General features: G+C 43.4%; 1 protein-coding gene across 2 annotated transcripts in view; it reads right to left on the bottom strand.

The window, feature by feature from the left end:
• Positions 1-211: 211 nt before the first annotated feature.
• The window catches only part of rsph3 (radial spoke head 3), an 80,565-nt gene continuing 54,403 nt past the window's right edge, over positions 212-26,373 (bottom strand). For both annotated transcript variants that reach the window (XM_087991470.1, XM_043696170.2), the window contains exons 7-8: positions 3,004-3,090; positions 212-746 (exon numbers count right to left, since the gene is read on the bottom strand). In XM_087991470.1, the coding sequence (XP_087847596.1) occupies positions 688-746; positions 3,004-3,090 (146 nt within the window). In that variant the 3' untranslated portion in view covers positions 212-687. The remainder of the gene's footprint in view (positions 747-3,003; positions 3,091-26,373) is intronic.

Genomic DNA, 26,373 nt, shown 5'->3' with positions numbered 1-26,373 from the left:
AGAACTAGAGGGGGGATAGGTTTAGGGTGAGATGGGAAAAATTTAAAAGGGACCCAAGGGGTAATGTTTGTGTGCAGAGGGTGCTGCGTGCATGGAATGAGCTAACACAGGAAGTGGTTGAGGCAGGTCAGATACAGTGCAACATGCACACTTACCCAGGAAATGTACTGAGAGGCAAAACAAAGAATATAAACCTGGAGCCTTTTCAGAAGATGATGTGGGAATGTTTTAATCTAAACACATGTAAATTACATAAGAATGAAATCCAGTGCAAATTGCAATACAAAAAAGTATACTTGTCATAATTCCATTTTTGATGTGTGCTTCACATTCATAAACACTGCAATGTGTTTTTAAGTTTTCTTTCAGAACACTTCAAGGTGCTATTATTTTGAAAGTTGGATGGATAGCTCGATTATCTTCCAATTGTAACATCAATTTCCTAAGAAAGAAACTTGCTTGCATGAAGTTCCAGAAATTAAACTAAAACACCTGCCAGTCAGTAGAGATGAAAACAGACAAAGATATGAAACAAATGTAAACTAGCAACATCACACTGCTATTTTCTTCACAGATTGACAGTTTATTTAGCAAAGCAGAACTGTTTATTGAAGTGAAAGATATAAAATTTCTGGCATTCCTTCTTTACCCAAATTGGTCTTGTATTGTCTCCCCATTTTTTGGTTTCTAAGATTTCATCTTCGCAAAAGCCTGTTTTCTGTTATTAACCACATCACGAAGTATAACTGCAAAACAATGAACAAACATACTTATAATTACAGAAGCTACACTGCTCACAATTGTATTTTTCTTGAAAGAACAGTCCTTACTATGATTGATTCAAGATTGTCTCTGCTGAATGTTGGATAAAAGCTACATCAGTTAGTAAATGGAATAAAAATCATATTGCTCTAAAGTGCAACGAGTGTCAGCGCTGATATGTATTTGACTTTTTCCACTGATCAAAGGTAAAGATCAATGAGGGTGCATGAGAAGAAAAGAAATCAAAAAGATAAGAATATAAAATGTAAAAGGAAATTGAAAAAACTATGCAACGCTAGGATAAGTCAGGAAATCGTATGTAGGTTAAGGGCTGGAATATTGACTAAATATTTTGTAATTATCTTTCAAAGCAAATTATTATGTCAGTAGAGTGGGGAGTAGTAGTATTGGACAGAAAAAAATAGGTTAAAAAGGATAGATAAAAAGGTGGTATTATTCAAAGTTAATAAAGTAATTGATCCAGATAGGTTTCTGAATGAAGATCTGATGACATTTTTCCAATCCTCCTTGGTACAGGAGTGATGGTAGAGGACTGGTGGATTCCAAAATGTAACACCCCAATTACAAATCCTGTATTCTGGAAACAAAAGTCCCATTGGGATAATATCAACGTTTAGAAAACTAAAAATCACATCATTGTCAGGAACAACATTTCTTCTCATTTGGAGAAGCGCAGAATCAATATGAAACAACAGTACGTGTGCGTTATAGACAAACAATGTCCAAATGACCTCTTTAAAGAAAGCGTTTGTAATATTTATTGCATCATACCATTTGATAGAGTATTTGGAAAAGTTAAGATATAATGTTAAAGAAACAGCGGTAACTTGTGTACATAATTATAAGCAGAGAAAAACCCTTTTCTTTTTTTAAAAATGCAATCACAGGACGAGCATGGATAGGCCAGCATTTATTGTCCTTCCCTAATTGCTCAGCGGGCAGTTAAAGAGTCAATCAAATTGTTGTGGGTCTGGAGTCAAATGTAGGTCAGACCAAAACTGTACACACGTAGGTCAGACCAAAATGTAGGGCAGTTTTCTTCCCTAAAGGGAAGCCAGCAGCAAGGGGAAAACATCCTACTACATCATCCTGGCTAATCATAAAAGTGCAGGAAAGTGGCAATTTCCATTTCCCTTGATATTAATATCCAAAATCTATCAAATTCTGTCTTGAACATGCTCAACGATTGAGCCCCTATAACCCTCTGGGTAGGGAATTCCAAATTTACTGCCCACGGAGTGGAGAGGTAGCTCCTCACCTCATAAAAGACCTGCCCCTTATTCTGTGCTTAAGTCCTTCGATTCCATATCAACAAGGGGAAACACCACATTTACAACCCCCATTACACCTTGGATTACCTTTGTAAGTTTAATAAGATCACCTCTTAGTCTTCAAAATTCTAGAGAATACAGGCTCAGTTTCCTAAATCTGCTCTTTTAAAAACAATCCTGCTAAGGCAGATTAGTCTGGTAAACCTCTGTTGCACTCCCTCTATGGCATCCTTCCTTTAATACGGAGACCAAAACTGTACACAATACTCAAGGAGAACTTTTAAGAGTGATCAAAATATTGAGCTTCAAGATTTCTCAGGGGCAATTTCTTCAGCACCAAAACTCCTTCACCACATGATGCAGTCAATAAGTAACAATATCCTTGTCTGATATAGGTAATAAATTTAGACTGTCTCAGAAGCCGAATGAGAAGAATTTGCCAACATGCCCAATAATCATCACTGCTTCATTAAAACCACAACACAAGGAACATATTAACATGGAGACGAGGAAGAATTTCTTCTCTCAGAGGGCTCAGTTACTTTTGGGGTCGAATCCTTGCGTATATTTAAGGCTGAGATAGACAGATTATTGATTATTAGGATTACAGGGAAAATTTGAAATGATGAATGTCAGATTAACCATAATCCTACTGAGTGGTGGAGGAGGATTGAGGGCCTGAATAGCGTACTCCTGTTCTTATTTCTTATGGTGTTATTAACCAACATTTAAAGTCTTTGAAAAGGAAGGTCATTAGGCTTGAAATGTTTAGTTTGCTTCTCTTTCTGTGGATAATATGAAATCTGTTGAGTATCTCTTTAATTTTCTGTTTTCAGTTCAGATTTTCAGCACCCAAGATGTTTTGATTTTGCATTTATTTTAGTCTGTTACATGAATTAATTGAGTATATGCATAAAAATAGAATTGCTTGGATAGATTATCTACTTACTGTCCAACATAGTCCTTCCCAAAATTCTCTTCTCTATCGATTTCTTTGTTTCTTCCATCAGCCAAGGCAAGAATACCTTCTCCACATCTAATGGGGAAAATGACCAGCCATGAAAAAGAATGAAACAATAATCACAATTTTCTTCTCATCCCAAGCCACACTACCTGACAAAGAAAAGTGAGTTTACAATTAAGAAAGTTCAACAATTAAAAATTGAGAAATCTCTGTAAATCAAGTTAGCCACTGGTTGATTCCCTACTGGTTGATTAAAGAAAAGTATAGCCTAACTACAAAGATATGTGCATTCTATTTCTATATGTATGTTCAATTACAAGTCCAGGTCTGCATTGGTGAGAATTGTAAGGAATGTTCTTTTTGGCATTTTTGATATCAAGATTTCCCAACTCTATACAAGTGGTGTCTGCTGAGACTCAGTACTTTTCCAAGATAGAATGAAGAATCTCATTAATCTATGAAACAGTTAGGGGATGCTCGTGATGTAGTAATAATGTCGCTACCTCTAAGCCAGGTGGCCTGAGTTCAATTCAAATTTTTTTGTTTACACACAGTGTAATGTGTGGAATGAACTGCCAGAGAATGTAGTAGATGCGGGTATAGTTACAATGTTTAAAAAACATTTGGATAAACACAGGGCTAAGAAATGCTTGGAGTGATATGGGCCAAGCATAGACAGGTGGGACTAGTTTAATTTAGGATTATGATGTGTATGGACTGGTTGGACCAAAATGTCCGTTTTCAAGCTATATGACCCTTTTTAAAATTTATTCATTTGCATGATGTGGGTGTCGCTGGCTGACCAGCATTTATTGCAGGTCCCTAGTTCCCTCGAGAAGGTAGTGGTGAGCTGTCTTCTTGAACCGCTGCAGTCCACATGCTCTGGGTTGATTCACAATGCCATTAGGGACAGAATTCCAGGATTTAACACAGCGACAGTGAGGAAATGGTGAAGGATGGTGAGTGGTTTGGAGAGGAACTTAAAGATGGTGGTGTTCCCAAATATCTGCTGCCCTTGTCCTTCTAGATGGAAGTGGTCATTGTTTTGGAAGGTGCTGTCCTTGATGAATTGTTGCAGTGCATTTTGTAGATACTACACACTGCTATTGAGCATTGGTGGTGCAGGGAGTGGATGCTTGTGGATGTAATACCAATCAAGCAGCAGTTTTGTCCTGGATGCTGTTAAGCTTCTGAGTGTTATTGGGGCTGCACCCATCCAGGTAAGTGGAGAATATTACATCACATTCCTGACTTGGGCCTTGTAGATAATGGACAAAGGGGTTGGGTGGTGAGTTACTTGCCGCAGGATTCCTAGCCTCTCATCTGCTGTTGTAGCCTCTGTATTTATGTGATGAGTCCAGTTGAGTTTCTCATCAATGATTACCCCAGGATGTTGACAGTGAAGGATTCAGTGATAGTAACACTATTGAATATGAAGGGTGGTGGTTAGATTGTCTCTTGCTGATGATGGTCATAGCCTAGCATTTGAGTGGCGTGAATGCTACTTGCCACTTGTCAATGTTGTGGAGCCCCAGGGCAATTGGAGCGAGTCAGAAAACCTCCTTGTGGGTCTGCTCTGCTTCTGGGCTTGGCCAAGGTGGCCACTAACAGGTTCACATAGTGTGCCCTCATGCTCGTAGTTGCCAACTTCCTGCCCCCCTCTTTCATGCTATGTCTGTGCCTGACTGTCCTTCAGCCTGAACGATGTCAACCAACACTCTTAATGCCTTGAGAATAACAGACATTGCAGAGGATGGAGCGCCTTATTTCTCCCTCCTACTGCCTGCCACAGTATTAGACTCGGAGAAAATAAGGACTGCAGATGCTGGAGATCAGAGCTGAAACATGTGTTGCTGGAAAAGCGCAGCAGGTCAGGCAGCATCCAAGGAGCAGGAGAATCGACGTTTCGGGCATAAGCCCTAAAGAAGGGCTTATGCCCGAAACGTCGATTCTCCTGCTCCTTGGATGCTGCCTGACCTGCTGCGCTTTTCCAGCAACACATGTTTCAGCACAGTATTAGACTCGCCAAATTCAGGGCATTTAAATGGTCATTGGATAAACATACAGGTGAAGATGGAATAGTGTAGGATTGATGGGCTTCAGATTGATTCCACAGGTCAGTGCAACATCGAGGGGCAAAACTCCTGTACTGCGCTGTAATGTTCTATGTTCAAAGTTCTAACTCTGTCTTCATTTAAATCTCCCTGCCTTTGGTGTCATTGCACTGCCCTAAATGAGTTCTACATGTAAATTGATTATTGGTTTAATCTCAAATGATTTAGTGGTGGAAAGTTAAGCAGGTGATTCGGTGATGGGGAGAAAACCATTCAGCTATGTGAGAAAGCACTTCTGGATATAAAAAAAAAGTCAGTTACGAACACTACTTAACTCCATGTTATGAGCGCAAGTAACTGAAGCTGGAATTGAATAGTACATGAACGACATATTTTTTGGAATGAAGTTGATGCTGCAAGACAGATAATCTAACTTTCCTATTTGTTAACATAGATTAATCAAGGGAGAAAACTTGGACATTGGGAGTGCAACAGAAATGCTTTGGATGTAGGTGGTCAAGCAAAAACTGAGGCTATTTTATAAATGGCAGTGTGTTTTAAAACAATGACATTTTCTCTGTTGACATCACAAATTAAAATTTCATTTAACATTAGATTACATTACAGTGTGGAAACAGGCTCTTTGGCCCAACAAGTCCACACCGACCCGCTGAAGCGCAACCCATCCATACCCCTACATTTACCCCTTACCTAACACTACGGGCAATTTAGCATGGCCAATTCATCTGACCTGCACTTTTTTGGACTGTGGGAGGAAACCGGAACACCCGGAGGAAACCCACGCAGACACGGGGAGAACGTGCAAACTCCACATAGTCGCCTGAGGCGGGAATTGAACCTGGGTCTCAGGCGCTGTGAGGCAGCAGTGCTAGCCACTGTGCCACCGTGCCGCCCACAATCTTAAGGTCAAGCTCAGGATATTGCCAGGGAGTTGACTGTCTGAAACTTATTTTTGAATGATTGTGTCTTCACTCTGTGCCAAATACTGAAATGGACATTTGATCAATGCCCCAGGATTGTGTCCTATAAGAATCTGTCTAGAATTACAAATGGCCTTAGTCTTACAAATGTAGAAGACTAAAACATTATTTTCATCAACGCAGAAGAATAAGGGGCTGGATTAATAAATAATCATATTCATTATGTGGACGAAACGTTTGCAACAAAAACTTCCAGCTCGGCGAACAGAACCACAGCAATAATCCAGCTCCTAAATATAAATGAAAATAAGGTAAATTAAGTGGCATTAACCATGGAACATGGTCTAGTTTTCTCTCCATTTCCTTTATTCTTCTGTGAGTCATCGATATACAAAGTACTATGGCTTTGAGCCATGACCAGCTTGATCCTTAATCCACAGAATATCAGTTGATTAAGGGCACTACAATTGGAATGCAAGTAAAAATGGCCGGGAATTAATGAATACAAAGCAAACAGTTAGCTCAGTTGGCTGGATGGCTGGCTTGTGATGCAGAGTGATGCCAACAGCATGGATTCAGTTCCTGCACTGGCTGAGATTACCATGAAGGACTCTCCTTCTCAATCTCTCCCCTTGTTTGAGGCATAGTGACCCGCTGGATAAACCACCACCAGTTGTCTCTGTTTAATGAATATGCTAACTTTACCCTTCATATCAAATAAAAATCTGATTCTTAGTCACAAAGCAGGCCACTAGGAGAGATGACAAAAGAAGAAGTTTGGTCAAAGGGTTAATTTCTTTCCTTTAACACACATTCATGGGATATGAACATTGTAGGTGCCCATCCTTAGCTCCCCTAGAGGCGGTGGTGAACTGCCTTCTTGAATAGCTGTGTTTCATTGCTGTAGGTAGACCCACAATGCTGTCAGGGAAGAAATTACAAACCTCCAACATTGAAGGGAGTGCAATATATTTACAAGTCAGGAAAGTGAGTGGCTAGGAGGGGAAATTGCAGGTGATGTTCCCATATATCTGCTGCTTTGGTCTTTCAGATGGAAGTGGTTGCACGTTTGGATGGTGCTGTCTAAGGAGGCTTGGTGAATTCCTGCAGTGTCTCTTGTTGATGTTACACACTGCTACTGTTAAGCATTGGTGGTGGATGTTTGTGGATGTGGAACCAGTCAAGCAGTTGCTTTGTCCTGGATTGATGTCAAGCTTCTTGTGTTGTTGGAGCTGCACTCATCCAGTTAAGTAGGGAGTATTTCATCACACCTGCCTTAGTGGATAGGCATTGGGGAGTCAGGTGACAAGTTACTCACCACAATATTCCTAGCCTCTGACTTGCTCTTGTAGCCACTGTATTTATACAGAGTCATAGAGATGTACAGCATGGAAACAGACCCTTCGGTCCAACCCGTCCATGCCAACCAGATAGCCCAACCCATTCTACCTGGCCCATATCCCTCCAAACCATTCCTATTCATATACCCATCCAAATACCTCTTAAATGTTGCAATTGTACCGGCCTACACCACATCCTCTGGCAGCTCATTCCATATATTTACCACCCTCTGCGTGAAAATGTTGCCCCTTAGGTCTCTTTTATATCTTTCCCCTCTCACCCTGGACCTACGCCCTCTAGTTCTGGACTCCCTGACCTCGGGGAAAAGACTTTGCCTATTTATCCTATCCATGCCCCTCATAATTTTGTATACCTCTATAAGGTCACCCCTCAGCCTCCGACGCTCCAAGGAAAACAGCCCCAGCCTGTTCAGCCTCTCCCTGTAGCTCAGATCCTCCAACCCTGGCAACATCCTTGTAAATCTTTTCTGAACCCTTTCAAGTTTCACAACATCTTTCTGATAGGAAGGAGACCAGAATTGCACGCAATATTCCAACAGTGGCCTAACCAATGTCCTGTAAAGCTGCAACATGACCTCCCAACTCCTGTAATCAATACTCTGACCAATAAAGGAAAGCATACCAAACGCCTTCTTCACTATCCTATCTACCTGCGACTCCACTTTCAAGGAGCTATGAACCTGCACTCCAAGGTCTCTTTGTTCAGCAACACTCCCTAGGACCTTACCATTAAGTGTATAATTCCTGTTAAGATTTGCTTTCCCAAAATGCAGCACCTCGCATTTATCTGAATTAAATTCCATCTGCCACTTCTCAGCCCATTGGCCCATCTGGTCAAGATCCTGTTGTAATCTGAGGTAACCCTCTTCGCTGTCCACTGCACCTCCAAATTTTGGTGTAATCTGCAAATTTACTAACTGTACCTCTTATGCTCGCATCCAAATCATTTATGTAAATGACAAAAAGTAGAGGGCCCAGCACCGATCCTTGTGGCACTCCGCTGGTCACAGGCCTCCAGTCTGAAAAACAACCCTCCACCACCACCCTGTCTTCTACCTTTGAGCCAGTTCTGTATCCAAATGGCTAGTTCTCCCTATATTCCATGAGATCTAACCTTGCTAATCAGTCTCCCATGGGGAACCTTGTCGAAAGCCTTACTGAAGTCCATATAGATCACATCTACTGCTCTGCCCTCAATCCTCTTTGTTAATTCATCAAAAAACTCAATCAAGTTTGAGACACATGATTTCCCATGCACAAAGCCATGTTGACTATCCTGAATCAGTTCTTGCCTTTCCAAATACATGTACATCCTGTCCGTCAGGATTCCCTCCAACAACTTGCCCACCACAGAGGTCAGGCTCATGGTCTATAGTTCCCTGGCTTGTCCTATAGCTAGTCCAGTTGAGTTCCTGGTCAATGGTAACCCACAGCATGTTGATACTGGTGGGTTCAATGATGGTAATGCCATTGAATGTCAAAGAATGATGGTTAGATTCTCTCTCGGTGGAGATGGTCATCTTCTGATATTTGTGCGTTGCAAATGTTACTTGCCACTTTTCAGACTAAACCTGGATATTGTCCAGATGTTGCTGTATTTACATGTGAACTGCTTCAACATGTAAGGAGTTGCTTTAGTTGGTATGATAAAGGTTCGAGAAAGAAAGAGAAAAACATACTTGAACTTATCCTCACCAATGGCCAAAGTTTAGACTGCTAGAAATAGTTGGATTTGTGCAGTTGGAAGTGGCCTGGGGAAGGATTTCACTTCCACCAGGATTAGGCATGTAAATAAGTGGGGTTGAGTCAGGGAGGTCAATAATAAAAAGGGATTAGATGTACTCTCATCTCTGATTGACTATGGATGCTTTAAAGCCAAATAAAACAGGCAGGTAAAGGGAGTGACCAAGAATAGGAGTCAGGGAAGGGATTTAGGGAGAAGAGGACAACACTGAACCCAAGAGTACTGGAGATCTGACAGAGTGAAAGCAAATCTGGCAAGGAGCAACTTAGCAAAGCAGCAGGACAATTTTCAAAGGAGCAGCACAACTTACTTTCACTAAATCCAGAGGCAGAGCTCCTGGGCTGACATCAAGGTTCAAAGTAACACAGTGCCAAGTGGAAGCTGCTGACTGGGTCAGTACAGAAGGTGAGTATTTGTATCCCTATTATTATTTATACTTTGTAAAGTCTTTACTTTGTTGTTTATGGTTTAAAAGGGCTATATTTTGTTTTAATGAGGTCAAAGGAAGAACAGCCCCTAAAGTAATTGATATCTGATTAAGAGCTTCTGGATGGGTATATGAATAGGAAGAGTTTGGAGAGATATGGGCCGGGTGCTGGCAGGTGGGACTAGATTGGGTTGGGATATATGGTCGGCATGGACAAGTTGGACCGAAAGGTCTGCTTCTGTGCTGTACATCTCTATGACTCTGTAACTCAGTGGGCGGCACGGTGGCACAGTGGTTAGCACTGCTGCCTCACAGCGTCTGAGACCCGGGTTCAATTCCCGCCTCAGGCGACTGACTGTGTGGAGTTTGCACGTTCTCCCCGTGTCTGCGTGGGTTTCCTCCGGGTGCTCCGGTTTCCTCCCACAGTCCAAAAGATGTGCAGGGTCAGGTGAATTGGCCATGCTAAATTGCCCGTAGTGTTAGGTAAGGGGTAAATATATGGGTATGGGTGGATTTCGCTTCGGCGGGTCGGTGTGGACTTGTTGGGCCGAAGGGCCTGTTTCCACACTGTAATGTAATCTAAAATCTAATCTAATCCTTTAAATTTTTCCATTTTACCTTAAACCTATGCCCCCGGGAACTGACATTTCTACCCTGGGAAACACCCTTGACATTCTAGACAGGACTCCCATAATTTTGTAAATTTCTATCAGGTCACCCCTCATTCTTGAAAGTTCAATTGAAACAAACCAAATTTGTCCAACTTAGCCTCATAGCTAATACACTGCTAAACCAGACAACATTCTGGTACAAACACAGGAATTGCTGGCAAAACTCTGCAGGTCTCGTAGCATCTGTGGAGAGAAAGCAGAGCAAATGTTTTTGGTCCAGTGATCCTTCTTCAGAACTGGCATTCAGAGCATCTTGGTAAACTATTTCTGCACCCTCTCCAAATCCTCCATATCTTTCAGGTATTGTGGCGACCAGAATTGTACACAATATTCCAAATAATAGAATCACTAGTGTGGAAATAGGCCATTGCCCCAACAAGTCCACACTGACCTCTGAACAGTATCCCACCCGGACCCATTTCCTCTCCTATTACTCCACATTTCCTCGGACTAATGAACCTAGCCTACACATCCCTGAACACTATGAGCAATTTAGCATGGCCAATTCACCTACTCTGCATATCTTTGGACTGCAGGATGAAACCAAAGTACCCAGAGGAAACCCACACAGACACAGGGAGAAACTCCACACAAACAGATACCTGAGACTGGAATCAAACCCAGGTCCTTGACACTGAGGCAGCAGTGCTAACCACTGTGCCACCCACAAATGTGGCCTAACTAAAGTTCTATACAGCTGCAACATGATTTGCCAATGTTTACACTCTTATGCCCCAAATGATTAAAGCAAGCATGCTATTTGACTTTTTGACAACTGTATCGACTTGTGTTGATACTTTCAGGGAACTATGGACCTGTACGCTTAGATCTCTCTGTACGTTGATAGAACATAGAACATAGAACATAGAAGAATACAGCGCAGTACAGGCCCTTGGGCCCTCGATGTTGCGCCGATCCAAGCCCACCTAAACTACACTAACCCACTATCCTCCATATACCTATCCAATGCCCTCTTAAATGCCCATAAAGAGGGAGAGTCCACCACTGTTACTGGCAGGGCATTCCATGAACTAACGACTCGCTGAGTGAAGAACCTACCCCTAACATCAGTCCTATATCTACCCCCCCTTAATTTAAAGCTATGCCCCCTTGTAATACCCGACTCAATACGCGGGAAAAGGTTCATACTGTCGACCCTATCTAACCCCCTAATCATCTTGTACACCTCAATCAAGTCACCCCTAAACCTTCTTTTCTCTAGTGAAAACAGCCCCAAGTGCCTCAGTCTTTCCTCATACGATTTTCCTTCCATACCAGGCAACATCCTGGTAAACCTCCTCTGCACCCGTTCCAATGCCTCCACATCCTTCCTATAGTATGGCGACCAAAACTGCACACAATATTCCAGATGCGGCCGTACCAGAGTCTTATACAACTGCATCATGACCTCAGGACTCCGGAACTCAATTCCTCTGCCAATAAAAGCCAGTACGCCATATGCCTTCCTCACCGCACTATTTACCTGGGTGGCAACTTTCAGAGATCTGTGTACATGGACACCAAGATCCCTCTGCTCATCCACACTACCAAGTATCCGACCATTAGCCCAGTACCCCATCTTTTTGTTATTCTTCCCAAAGTGAATCACCTCGCACTTAGCTACATTGAATTCCATCTGCCACCTTTCTGCCCAGCTCTGCAGCTTCTCTATATCCTGCTGTAACCTGCCACATGCTTCCTCACTGTCAACAACTCCTCCGACTTTCGTATCATCCGCAAACTTGCTCACCCAACCTTCTAACCCCTCTTCCAGGTCATTTATAAAAATGACAAACAGCAATGGTCCCAAAACAGATCCTTGCGGAACACCGCTAGTGACGGCACTCCATGAAGAAACTTTGCCATCAACTATTACCCTCTGTCTTCTTCCATCCAGCCAATTCCTAATCCAAACCTCCAATTCACCCTCAATGCCATATCTCCGTATTTTCTGCAGTAGCCTACCATGGGGAACCTTATCAAACGCCTTACTAAAATCCATATATACCACATCTACCGCTTTCCCCTCATCAACCTCCTTCGTCACCTTTTCAAAGAATTCAATAAGGTTTGTGAGGCACGACTTGCCCTTCACAAAACCATGCTGACTATCCTTGATCACATTATTCCTATCCAGATGTGCATAAATCCTATCCCTTACAATTCTCTCTAAGACTTTGCCCACAACAGAAGTGAGACTCACCGGCCTATAGTTACTAGGGCTATCCCTACTCCCCTTTTTGAACAAGGGAACCACATTTGCTATCCTCCAGTCTTCTGGGACTACTCCTGTAGACAAAGAGGACATAAAAATCAAGGCCAATGGCTCTGCAATCTCCTCCCTTGCTTCCCAGAGAATCCTAGGATAAATGCCATCAGGCCCAGGGGACTTATCTATTTTCACCTTTTCCAGGATTTCCAACACCTCTTCTCTACATACCTCAAAGCCATCCATTCTACTTATTTGTGACTCAGTATTCTCATCGACAACAATGCCCTGTTCCTGAGTAAATACTGAAGAAAAGTATTCATTCAGTGTCTCCCCAATCTCTTCCGCCTCCACACGCAACTTCCCCCTACTATCCTTGACTGGACCTATTCCTACCCTAGTCATTCTTTTATTCCTAACATACCTATAGAAAGCCTTAGGGTTTTCCCTAATCCTATCGACTAAGGACCTTTCATGTCCCCTCCTTGCTGCTTTTAGCTCTCTCTTCAGGTCCTTCCTGGCTACCCTGGATACTACTAAGGGTTCTACCATTTACTGTATACTTCTCTCCTGCATTCGATCTTCCAAAATACATCACCTCACATGTGTCCAGTTTAAACCCCATCTGCCACTTTGATGCCTAAATCTCCAGCCTATCTACATCCTGCTGTATACTCTGGCAATCCTCCTCATTATCTGGAATGCCCCTAATCTTTCTGTCATCAGCAAAATTACTAATGAGGCTACCTATATTCTCCCTCAAGTCATTTATATATATTACCAAAAGAAGTCCAAGCATTGATCCCTATGGAACACCACTAGTTACGAATCTCCAGTCAGAAAAACACTTTCCACCGCTACTCTGTCTTCCATGACTAAGCCAGTTCTGTATCCATTTTAGCAGCTCATTGCAGATCCCATATGACTTCACCTTTTATATCAACCTGCCATGAGGGACCTTGTCAAAGGCCTTCATTAGACAATGCCTTCAATTATCTTTGTTACTTCCTCAAAAAACTCAATCAAATTTGTGAGACAAAGTCATGCTGCCTGATGCTAATAAATCCATATTTTTCCAAATATGAGTATCACCAAGAATCTTCTCCAATAATTTCCCTACCACTGATTAAAGGCTTACTGGTCGGCAATTTCCCTGAAAATCTGTGCTGCCCTCAAACAAAGGAACATGTTGGCTATTCTTCAGTCATCTGGGACCTCTCCTGTCACTAAAGGGGATGCAAAGATTTCAAATAAGGCCCCAGCAATTTTGTCACCTGCATCCCTTGGCATTCTGGGAGGGATCTCATCAGATCCTGGGGACTTGTCTTTGTTTTCAAAACAGCCCTCCTTTTTTATATTGATACACCTCAGATTACCAACACAGAGTCATAGAATCATAGAGATGTACAGCATTGAAACAGATAGTTTGGTTCAATTTGTCAGGCTGACCAGATATCCTAAATTAATTTGGCCCTTATCCCTCTAAACACTGCCTATTCACATACCCATCCAGATGCCTTTTAAATGTTGTAACTGTACGCGCCTCCATCACTTCCTCTGGCAGCTCATTCCATACACGCACCGTCCTTGAAAGTAGGTAGATAGGACAGTGAAGGTGGTGTTTGGTGTGCTCTCTTATAATTGGTTAAAGTTTGAGTATAGAAGTTGGGAGGTCATGTTGCAGCTGTACAGGATATTGGTTAGGCCATTGTTGGAATACTGCATGCAATTCTGGTCTCCATCCTATCGGAAATATGTTGTGAAACTTGAAAGGATTCAGAAAAGATTTACAAGGATATTGCCAGGGTTGGAGGATTTGAACTATAGGGAGAGGTTGAATAGGCTAGGGCTGTTTTCCCTGGAGCATCAGAGGCTGAGGGGTGACCTTATAGAGGTTTATAAAATCATGAGGGGCATGGATAGGATAAATAGACAAAGTCTTTTCCCTGGGGTGAGGGAGTCCCGAACTAGAGGGCATAGGTTTAGGGTGAGAGGGAAAAGATATAAAAAGAGACCTTACGGGAAACTTTTTCACACAGAGGGTGGTACGTGTATGAGGTGCCAGAGGAAGTGGTGGGGGCTGGTACAATTGCAATATTTAAAAGGCATCTGGATGGGTATATGAATAGGAAGGGTTTGGAGGGATATGGGCTGGGTGCTGGCAGGTGGGACTAGATTGGGTTGGGATATTTGATCAGCATGGATGAGTTAGACTGAAGGGTCTGTCTCCGTATTGTACATCTCTATGACTCTTTACATGAAAAAGTTGCCCATTAAGTCCCTTTTAAATCTTTCCCCTCTCACCTAAAACCTATGTCCTCTCGTTTTGGACTCCTCTACCTTGGGGAAAAGATCTTAGCTATTGGCCTATTAATGCCCCTCATAATTTTATAAACCTTCGTAAGGTCACCCCTCAGTCTCCAGTAAAAACAGCCCTAGCCTCTTCCGCCTCTCGCTATAGCTCAAATCTTCCAACCCTGGCAACGTCCTTGTAAATCTTTTCTGGAGCCTTTCAAGTTTCACAACATCCTTCCTATAACAGGGACACCAAAATTGAATGCAGTATTTCAAAAGTGGGCTCACACTTCCCAATCACACACCTTGAACTCCAATAGTAGTTTGTTTTTTGCCTGTATTATTACGTAACAACAAAAGACTCACCATCCACCATGTCCTTTGTGAATACCAATGTGAAGTTATCCTTAAGGACCTCACCCACTTCCTCCAGCTCCACGTGTAAATTCCCTCCTTTGACCTGGAGTTTATTTACACTTTCCCTCGTTATGCTCTAGCTCAAATATGAAACACCTTGGAATTCTCCTTAATCATGTTTACTAAAGACATTTCATGGCCTCTTTCAGTCCTAATTCCTTGTCTGAGATCTTTCCTGCTATCTTTGTATGCTTTGCAGGCTCTCTGTCTTCAGTTTCCTAAACCACACGTATGCTTCCTTTCTCTTAACTAAGCTCTCAATTCTATTGTCACCCAAGGTACTCTAATCTTGCCATCCAACCTTGATTTTCACAGGAACATGTTTGTCCTGAATTTAAATCAACTGGCCTTTAAAAGATTCACACGTGCCAGACATAGATTTACCGTCAAACAGCTGCCATCATCTACATTCACCGGTCCCTGTCTGATACTGTGGTAGTTAGCCTTCCCCCCAGTTTAGTACTTTCATTCTTATCCTTATCCATAAGTAACTTATAAATTTATAGTATTATGGTCACTGTTCTCAAAATGCGACCCCACTGAAATTTTGATCACTTGACCTGGTTCATTTCCCAACACCAGGTCTAGTATCGCACCTTCCCCAATTGGATTACTTATGCATTTCAAAAAATGATCCTGGACATGCCTAGAAAACTCCCCATCTAAATCCTTGGCAGTGTGGGGAAGTTAAAATCACCTACCATAACCCTGCTATTTGTATATTTTTTCAAATCTGTACACATTTCTGTTTCTCTGCCTGTTGGGAGGCTTGCAATATAATTCCACCATAATTACATCCATCCTAGTCCTAAACTCTATCCACATGACCTTGTTTGATAAGCCCTCTAAAGTGCTTTCCCTAATCAGTTATGCAACTCCCCCACTTCTTTACCATGCCTGAAACATCAAACTGCTGATCCTGCCCCTCTCTCAACCAGGTTTCTGTAATAGCTACAAAATCATAAAGACATGTATTAATCCAAGCTCTAAATTCATCTGCCTGACCTGTCATACTCCTTGCATTAAAACAAATATGATCACCTCCTTATATCTGTTATTCCTCTTAGTCTTATTGGCCCTTTAAAAGGTTTAATCCAAAGGGATAAGTCATGGCAGGACAGTCAAAGCTCTCCTGTTTACTTTCTCCTCCTACTCTATGTGGGAATCTGTGCATGTTTCCAGTTCATGGGGCCAGCACATGTGCAGAAGTGTCTCCAGCTGCAGATCCTCGAAGCATGGGTTTTGGCGATGGAGCCACAGCAGTGAAGCTGAGAGTATAGTGGTTAGCACATATAAAGAAGCGGTCACACCGCAGGCTAAGACACCATAGACATAAAGGGAATGGGTGATCACCAAGCAGAGTAAAAGGACGAGGTAGATTTGATTAGATTAGATTACTTAGTGTGGAAACAGGCCCTTCGGCCCAACAAGTCCACACCGCCCCGCCGAAGCGCAACCCACCCATACCTCTACATGTACCCCTTACCTAACACTACGGGCAATATAACATGGCCAATTCACCTGACCTGCACATCTTTGGACTGTGGGAGGAAACCGGAGCACCCGGAGGAAACCCACACAGACACGGGGAAAACGTGCAAACTCCACACAGCCTGAGGCGGGAATTGAACCCGGGTCTCTGGCGCTGTGAGGCAGCAGTGCTAACCACTGTGCCACCGTGCCGCCCATAGGCAGTGCAGAAACCACTTGTGGCTATTTCCCTGAAAAACAGATATACCACTCTGGATAAGAATGATTGGGGGTGTGGTGGGAGAGTGGCAGTGGAATGGCTTCTTAGGGCAGACATGTACAGCTAAACTTGTCACACCAGAGTTAGCTCAACTTCATGGGAGAGGAGGAGAATACTGGAATACTGGAATAAATAGGCATTTCTGTGGCAGCAAATGAGACTCCACATTATTTCTCTGGTGCTCGGGTCAACGATATCTCAGAGTGGTAACAGGACATTCTGGGGGGGTGGGTGAACAGCCAGTGATTGTGGTACATATCAGTTAAACATAGGCTATGGTTAAAGGGATGAGGTTCTAAAAGCTGAATATCGGGAGTTAGGAACAAAGTTGAAAGACAGTGATTGCAGGATGAACCGGTACAATATCCTATTCAATGTTGAAATAAAAAGATGCATCATTGAATATGGAGCTGTGAGATGGTGCAAGTGGGAGGATTTCAAATTCCTAGGATATTGGGTGGGACAGGGATCAGTAGAAATTGAACGCGTTCTATCTTTGCAGGACCTGAACTGATGTCTGAGGGAAAGTATTTGCTTTAAACTAAAGTATGGGCAGGGGAACCTAAGCAGGATGACAAAGGAAGGAGAAACAAGGAGAGTTATAAAAAGGAAGAACCAAATGCAAAAATGGTAGAAATGGTAGACAAGAATGGGAGGCAAATAGGCCCAAAAGAAAAGTTAGGATGATTAAAAATGGCAAAAAGGCAAGCCTAAAAGCCTTGTATCTTCATGCATTACGCATTCAGAAATTTGACAAATTGACGATGCAAACTGAGGTAAATGGGTATGGTTTCTTAGCCATTACAGAGGCACTGGGAACTTAACATTCAGGGATATTTCTTTCAGAATGGCAGGAGGATAAGAAAAAAGGTGGTGGGGCAGCTTTGTTAAGAAAAGATGAAATAAGGACAGTTTGTGAGACATGATCTAGCCTCAGATGACGTACAGTCCACTTTGGTGGAAGTAAATAACAGCAAGAGAAAGAAATCACTGGTAGGAGTAGTGCATAGACAACACCCCGCTCTCAAAACAGTAGCCTCACTGTAGGAAAGGGTAGCAAAAAGAATAGAGCAATGACTATAGGTGACTTCAATCTTCATACTGATTGGATAAATCAATTTGGAAGAATAGCTACAATAACAAACTCAGTGTATTAGGGATAGTGTCATGGTGCAATATTCATGAGCCAACCAGGAAACAGGCTACCCTGGATGTGGTAATGAGGTAGGTTTAGTAAATGACCTCAGAGTAAAAGATCCCCCTAGGAATAGTAGTCACACATGCTAGAATTTAATATTCAGTTTGTGTAGAGAAATTTTATCTGAAACAAATGTGTTTAACTTAAATAAAAGGGAATTCTAATGAAATTGGCATAATGCAAGCTACTGTGGACTGGGCAGATAGATTGGCAGGAAAGACAGTAAGCAAGCAGTGGCAAACATTTGAAGAGGTAGTCGAGAGTGTGTTGCTGGAAAAGCACAGCAGGTCAGGGAGCATCCGAGGAGCAGAAGAATTGACGTTTTGGGCATAAGCCCTTCATCATTTGAAGAGGTAGCACATGATTCTCAGCAAAATTATACACCAGTAATGGGGAAAGATTCTAAGAGAGTTATACACCAACCATGGCTAAGAATGGCATATAAAAGGAGGTGAAAATCAGCAGTAGCCCCAAAGACTGGGATAAATATAGAGTCCAAAAGGAAAACTAAAAAGATAATAAAGGCAGAGAAAATAAATTACAAAGGCAAACTAGCAAGGAATATAAAAAGAAAGAGGTCAAAGTGAACATAGATGAATGTGAGGACTGCAGATGCTGGAGATTAGAGTGTGGTGCTGGAAAAACACAGCTGGTCAGGCAGCATCTGAGGAGCAGGAGAATCAATGAAGGGCTTTTTTCCAAAACGTCGATTCTCCTGCTTCTCAGATGCAAAGTGAACATATTCCCCTCAGAAAAGTAATCTGAGCAGATAATTATGAGGAACAAGGAAGCACAGAGAAGTTAAACAGATATTCTGCAGCAGTCTTTATCGGGGAAGATACTTCTGAAATAACTTTTCAGAGGCCAGTCACCTAGTCACCCTTCATTTACACATGAACAGTCCTTAACTTGAGGACTGCCTCAGTATCTCTGACACTCCCCTTTTTATCTAGCAGCCCAAATCAGGGAACTCATTCTATAATGAGTAGGGAGATCCTAGGGGGATCTTTTACTCGGAGGTCATTTACTAAACCTACCTCATTCTATAATGTCCAGCTGGCTGACCCTCATTACAATCGCTAGTTATAGGGGACTCTCTAGTTAGAGGGACGGACAGGCGGTTCTGTGGACATGGGCGAGACTCACGGATGGTTTGTTGCCTCCCGGGTGCTAGGGTCCGAGACGTCTCAGACCGTGTCTTCAGAATCCTTAAGGGGGAGGGTGTGCAGCCAGAAGTCGTGGTGCACATTGGCACCAACGACATAGGTAGGAAGAGGGGTGGGGAGGTCATTCAAGAGCTCAAGGAGTTAGGCTGGAAGCTAAAAGCTAGGACAGACAGAGTCGTCATCTCTGGGTTGTTGCCGGTGCCACGTGACAGTGAGGCAAAGAATAGGGAGAGAGTGCAGTTGAACACGTGGCTGCAAGGCTGGTGTAGGAGGGAGGGCTTCAGATATTTGGACAATTGGACTGCATTCTGGGGAAGGTGGGACCTGTACAAACAGGACGGGTTGCACCTGAACCAGAAGGGCACCAATATCCTGGGGGGGTAGGTTTGCTAGCACTCTTCGGGGGGGTTTAAACTAATTTGGCAGGGGGATGGGATCCGGCAAGTAGGTTAGCTGTTTGTCAGGATGCCCAAGACTGTAGGGAGGCCGTGGAGAAGGTAGCACTGACAGGGACTACTTGCCGACACAGATGGGCTCAAGTGCGTATACTTCAACGCAAGGAGTATCAGAAATAAGGTGGGTGAACTTAAGGCGTGGATCGGTACCTGGGACTACGATGTTGTGGCCATCACGGAAACGTGGATAGATGTGGGACAGGAATGGCTGTTGGAGGTTCCTGGTTACAGGTGTTTCAGTAAGATTAGGGAGGGTGGGAAAAAAGGAGGGGGGGTGGCATTGCTAATTAGAAATGGTATAACGGCTGCAGAAAGGAAGTTTGAGGGGGATCTGCCTCTGGAGGTAGTATGGGCTGAAGTCAGAAATAGGAAAGGTGCAGTCACCTTGTTGGGTGTTTACTATAGGCCCCGCAATAGCAGCAGAGATGTGGAGAAACAGATTGGGAAACAGATTTTGGAAAGGTGCAGAAGCCACAGGGTCGTAGTCATGGGCGACTTCAACTTCCCAAATATTGATTGGAAGCTCTTTAGATCAAGTAGATTGGATGGGGCGGTGTTTGTGCAGTGTGTCCAGGAAGCTTTTCTAACGCAGTATGTAGATTGTCCAACCAGAGGGGAGGCCATATTGGATTTGGTACTCGGTAATGAACCGGGACAAGTGGTGGGCTTGTTAGTGGGTGAACATTTTGGTGATGGTGACCACAATTCTGTGACTTTCACCTTGGTTATGGAGAGAGATAGGTGCGCACAACAAGGTAGATTTTATAATTGGGGGAAGGGAAATTACGATGCTGTAAGGCAGGATTTGAGGAGCATACGTTGGGAGCATAGGCTGTCAGGGAAGGATGTGGTGGAAATGTGGAACTTTTTCAAAGAGCAGATACGACGTGTCCATGATATGTATGTACCTATCAGGCAGGAAAGAAATGGTCGTGTGAGGGAGCCTTGGTTGACGAGAGAGGTTGAATGTCTGGTAAAGAGAAAGAAGGAGGCTTACATAAGGTTGAGGAAACAGGATTCAGACAGAGCAGTGGAGGGATACAGGATAGCCAGAAGGGACCTGAAGAAAGGCATTAGGAGAGCTAAGAGAGGGCATGAAAAATCGTTGGCGGATAGGATCAAGGATAACCCCAAGGCATTTTATGCGTATGTGAGAAACCTGAGAATGACGAGAACGAGGGTAGGTCCGATCAAGGACAGTAGTGGGAGACTGTGTATTGAGTCGGAAGAAATAGGAGAGGTCTTGAACAAGTACTTCTCTTCAGTATTTACGAACGAGAGGGACCGTATTGTAGAAGAGGAGAGTGTGAAATGGACTGGTAAGCTAGAAGAGATACCTGTTAGGAAGGAAGATGTGTTGGACATTTTGAACAACTTGAGGATAGACAAGTCCCCCGGGCCTGACGGGATATATCCTAGGATTATGTGGGAAGCAAGAGAGGAAATTGCAGTACCGTTGGCAATGATCTTCTCATCTTCACTGGCAACGGGGGTGGTACCAGGGGACTGGAGAGTAGCGAATGTTGTGCCCCTGTTCAAAAAAGGGAATAGGGATAACCCCGGGAATTACAGGCCAGTTAGTCTTACTTCTGTGGTAGGCAAAGTAATGGAAAGGGTACTGAGGGATAGGATTTATGAGTATCTGGAAAGACACTGCTTGATTAGGGACAGCCAGCACGGATTTGTGAAGGGTAGGTCTTGCCTTACAAGTCTTATTGAATTCTTCGAGGAGGTGACCAAGCATGTGGATGAGGGAAGAGCAGTGGATGTAGTGTACATGGATTTTAGTAAGGCATTTGATAAGGTTCCCCATGGTAGGCTTATGCGGAAAGTCAGGAGGCATGGGATAGAGGGAAATTTGGCCAATTGGATAGAAAACTGGCTAACCGGTCGAAGGCAGAGAGTGGTGGTAGATGGTAAATATTCAGCCTGGAGCCCAGTTACAAGTGGAGTTCCGCAGGGATCAGTTCTGGGTCCTCTGCTGTTTGTAATTTTTATTAATGACTTAGATGAGGGAGTCGAAGGGTGGGTCAGTAAATTTGCAGATGATACGAAGATAGGTGGAGTTGTGGACAGTGAGGAGGGCTGTTGTCGGCTGCAGAGGGACTTAGATATGATGCAGAGCTGGGCTGAGGAGTGGCAGATGGAGTTCAACCCTGCCAAGTGTGAGGTTGTCCATTTTGGAAGAACAAATAAGAATGCGGAATACAGGGTTAATGGTAGGGTTCTTAGTCAGGTGGAGGAACAGAGGGATCTTGGGGTCTATGTACATAGATCTTTGAAGGTTGCCACTCAGGTGGATAGAGTTTGTAAGAAGGCCTATGGAGTATTATCGTTCATTAGCAGAGGGATTGAATTCAAGAGTCGTGAAGTGATGTTGCAGCTGTACAGGACTTTGGTTAGGCCACAGTTGGAGTACTGTGTGCAGTTCTGGTCGCCTCACTTTAGGAAAGATGTGGAAGCTTTGGAGAGGGTGCAGAGAAGATTTACCAGGATGTTGCCTGGAATGGAGAGGAAGTCGTACGAGGATAGGTTGAGAGTTCTCGGCCTTTTCTCGTTGGAACGGCGAAGGATGAGGGGTGACTTGATAGAGGTTTATAAGATGATCAGAGGAATAGATAGAGTAGACAGTCAGAAACGTTTTCCCCGGGTAGAACAGAGTGTTACAAGGGGACATAAATTTAAGGTGAAGGGTGGAAGGTATAGGGGAGATGTCAGGGGTGGGTTCTTTACCCAGAGAGTGGTGGGGGCATGGAATGCGCTGCCCGTGGGAGTGGTAGAGTCGGAATCATTGGCGACCTTTAAGCGGCATTTGGATAGGTACATGGATGGGTACTTAATCTAGGTTAGAAGTTCGGCACAACATCGTGGGCCGAAGGGCCTGTCCTGTGCTGTATTGTTCTATGTTCTATGTTCTAATCAATACATCCCTCCCTGTCAGAGTTTGAGGACATAGGCTGATCATTTATCTTGGACCCCTCAGGGTGTTTTAGGACAGGGTCAGATTCCTTGGACTCGATTTCCAATACGGGTAGCGAGGAACACACAGGAGCTTGCCTTTTGCACCAGAAGTGCCGCGATAGAATTTTACTCTCTTCTTCCAGCTGCAAAGATGCTGAGGTGGCTACATCCATCTTGTTGGTCTCCAGTTCTGAGGATTCATCAACGCTTGATGGAGAGGGTGAACCACAGTTTTGGTAGCCTTTCAGACTGTCTGAGGGATAGGGCATATTTTGCTCCCACACTGCTTGTGAATTTGTGCCTTTCATATGGCCCATGTACTTGTTCAGGACCATTGCCCTGACCTGAACTTTATACATCACTTGGTCCCCTGTGTACAAAATCCCCTGAGGGAGGATTTGTGAGCCTCCAGCTGAGAAAAGCAGCTTAGCATTTGGTTTAAAATCCCCACAAAGGCAAACTGACCTGTCGGGCTCCAAACTTCGTATGACCAGTGTTGCCCATTCTACAAATTGGATTGGTTTGATGATTCCTTTAACTTTCTGGCCTTCTGACTTCTGCTTCTACTTTTGCCCATAAGGCAAATGACACTAGGCAGGTCTTGCCTCCTGCTCAACATGAAAGGTGGTCCTGGCGCCTCTAATAATTCCTAGACCTTCCTGGAAGTCCAGGTATTTAACTTGGACTTTACTCAGGCAGTCATTTTAGATTAGATTACTTACAGTTGTGGAAACAGGCCATTCGGCCCAACAAGTCCACACTGACCTGCCGAAGCACAACGCACCCAGACCCATTCCCCTACACCTAACACTATGGGCAATTTAGCATGGCCAAGCCAATTCACCTAACCTGCACATTTTTGGATTATGGGAGGAAACCCAGAGGAAACCCATGCAGACACTGGGATAATGTGCAAACTCCACACAGTCAGTCAGTCGCCTGAGGCAGGAATTGAACCCGGGTCTCTGACGCTGTGAGGCAGCAGTGCTAACCACTGTGCCACCGTGCCACCCAGTTTTCTAATTGAAAATTGAAAATCAACTAAGGTGAATCTTCCTCAACCAGATTCAAGCATTTTACTTCAATCACTGGTAACTGCATCAGCTGCTTCTCGTAAGAAACTGGAACTGAAGTTGTACCATTAATCTGTAAAGGTTTCCTGGTTTAGGATCTTAGTCTAAGCAAGGTCTTTTGCAAATTTAAGGGCTGAAGTCCAGAGTGAATTTTGTTTAAAAACTGGTTCTGCGACCACTGATATGGCCACACCGGTATCATCCTCCATTAAAATCAGATGACCATTTAGCCATAATTTATTTTGATTGGTTCTAATTTGGATGTTGTTCAGCAATTCAGTCATTCCAAGTCAGCTGTAGGTGGAGTTTCCAGGATATGAACTCTCTTTATTCAATTTAGGTTTTGTAGGACTCTTTAGCTGTCTAGAGTCCACATGCCAGCAGCAACTACAATGGCTTGCTGGCCCAGATCCTCAAAAAATTTTTAACCGTTTGGCTGAGGCTTGGCTTTGTTTTGGGGTTTTTCTGTGGGTCAACGTAGAGTCCTTCTGAACAGGAGTGAGGCTATGCAATTGTCTTAACTCAAGTGGTGTTCCCTAAGCTCAGTCAGATCAGCAAAGATGTCCACTTCCATCAGAATAGCCTGCAACCCATATTCTCAACTTACAACATTTTCCAATGATAAAGTGAGTTGTAGCATCCGTCTGAAGTCCAGTTGGGCTTCGCATAGTTGATGTTTTTGCATAGTCACATCATTAATCCCGCATACCAAATGCTCTCTCAATATCTCCTTTAGGGTTAAACCAAAGTCATAGGCTTCTATCAGTCATCTTAACCGAGTCAAAAATTCTGATTCAGATTCCCCATGTTCTTACATTGCCCATAGCGTTTCAGAATTAGAGGTGGCTTGGGACTGTAATATTCCTTAACTATGTCTGTCAACTCTTGAAAGGTTTTAGTATCTTATACCTTAGGCAAAGTCCGGCTCTTAGTAATAGTAAAACTGCGGCTCCACGGACTGTCAGGAGAATTACTCCTTGCTTTTTGTGTGCCTCAATATTATTTGCCCAAAAAAATAACACATCCTTTTCACATACTGGGCTCAGTCCTCGATGGCAAGGTTGAACAAGTCAAGTTTCCCAAACAAACGTATGATGTAAGAAATGCTTACCCCAACTCAAAGAGGACTGTTGCGAGCAGGCTTCTTCAGTCTTTACTCTGATCATCAATAAACCACAGGAGCCAGTATCCTGTCACTAAATCATCCTTTAGTTACACATGGACTATCCTTGACTTTAGTACTGCCTCATTCAGTCAGCTCTCAGAGTGGCAGTTTCTCTGAGACACCCCTTTTTTCTGGGAGCCTAAGGGGCACCTTTTCCATGCAGAGGGTGGTGCGGATATGGAACGGGCTGTTAGCAAGGCCTCTCTGATTGGAGCACATTAACAGCCCCAATTAGGCAACTCATATTCTATGAGTCCAGCTGGCTAACCTTGTTACAATCATTACACTTGGAACTTCCCATTAGTTTGGATGAATGCAGAGAGGATTTAAGTACAATTACCATTACTAGAGAAGTAGTATTTGACAAACTAATGGAACCAAAAGGTAGATAAGTCCTCTGCCACTGAAGGCTTACATCCAAGGATCCTAAAAGAAGCAGCTACAGAGCTAGAACCATAGAATTAACATAGCACAGAAGGGGGAGGTTCATCCCATCTTGTCCATGCTGGAAAGATACAGAATGTGGGGAAATAGATGGTGACATCTTTAAAAAATCCATATGACAGAGGAGATGGTGCTGGATGTCTTAAAACGCATCAAAGTGGATAAATCCCGAGGACCTGATCGGGACCTAGAACTCTCATCGATAGTCACAGGTGAGGTGCCAGAAGACTGGAGGCTGGCTAACGTGGTGCCACTATTTAAGAAAGGTGGTAAGGAAAAGCCAGGGAACCATAGACTGGTGAGCCTGATATCAGTGGTGGGCAAGTTGTTGGAGGGAACCCTGAGGGAAAGGATTTAAAAAGTCAAGGACTAATTAGGGATAGTCAACATGGCTTTGTGTGGGAAATCATGTCTCACGAACTTGATTGAGTTTTTCGAAGTAGTAACAAAGAGGATTGATGAGGGCAGAGCAGTGGATGTGATTTACATAGACTTCAGTAAGGTGTTTGACAAGGTTCCTCATGGTAGACTGGTTAACAAGGTTAGATCTCATGGAATACAGGGAGAAGTAGCCATTTGGATAGAGAACTGGCTTGAAGGTAGAAGACAGTGGGAGGTGTTTGGAGGGTTGCATATACTGGAGGCCTGTGACCAGTGGTGTGCCACAAGGATCGATGCTGGGTCCACTACGTTTTGTCATTTACATAAATGGTTTGGGTGGGAACATCAGAGGTATGGTTTGTAAGTTTTCAGATGACACCAAAATTGGAGGTGTAGTGGACATCAAAAAAGGTTACCTCAGAGATCTTGAGATCAAGGGGCTGAGGAGTAGTAGATGGGAGGTGCTGCATTTTGGAAAAGCAAAACTGAGCAGGACTTATACACTTAATGCTAAGATCCTGGGGAGTGTTGCTGAACAAAGAGACCTGGGAATGCAGGTTCATAGCTCCTTGAAAGTGGAGTCACAGGTAGATAGGATAGTGAAGGCAGCATTTGTATGCTTTCCTTTATTGGTCAGAGCACT

This window comes from Chiloscyllium plagiosum, unplaced genomic scaffold (assembly GCF_037043375.1).
Source record: "Chiloscyllium plagiosum isolate Xiang-an unplaced genomic scaffold, Cpla_swu_hap1 HiC_scaffold_10, whole genome shotgun sequence".
Taxonomy (NCBI): Eukaryota; Metazoa; Chordata; class Chondrichthyes; order Orectolobiformes; family Hemiscylliidae; genus Chiloscyllium; species Chiloscyllium plagiosum.
This window is presented reverse-complemented; position numbering and strand designations above follow the sequence as displayed.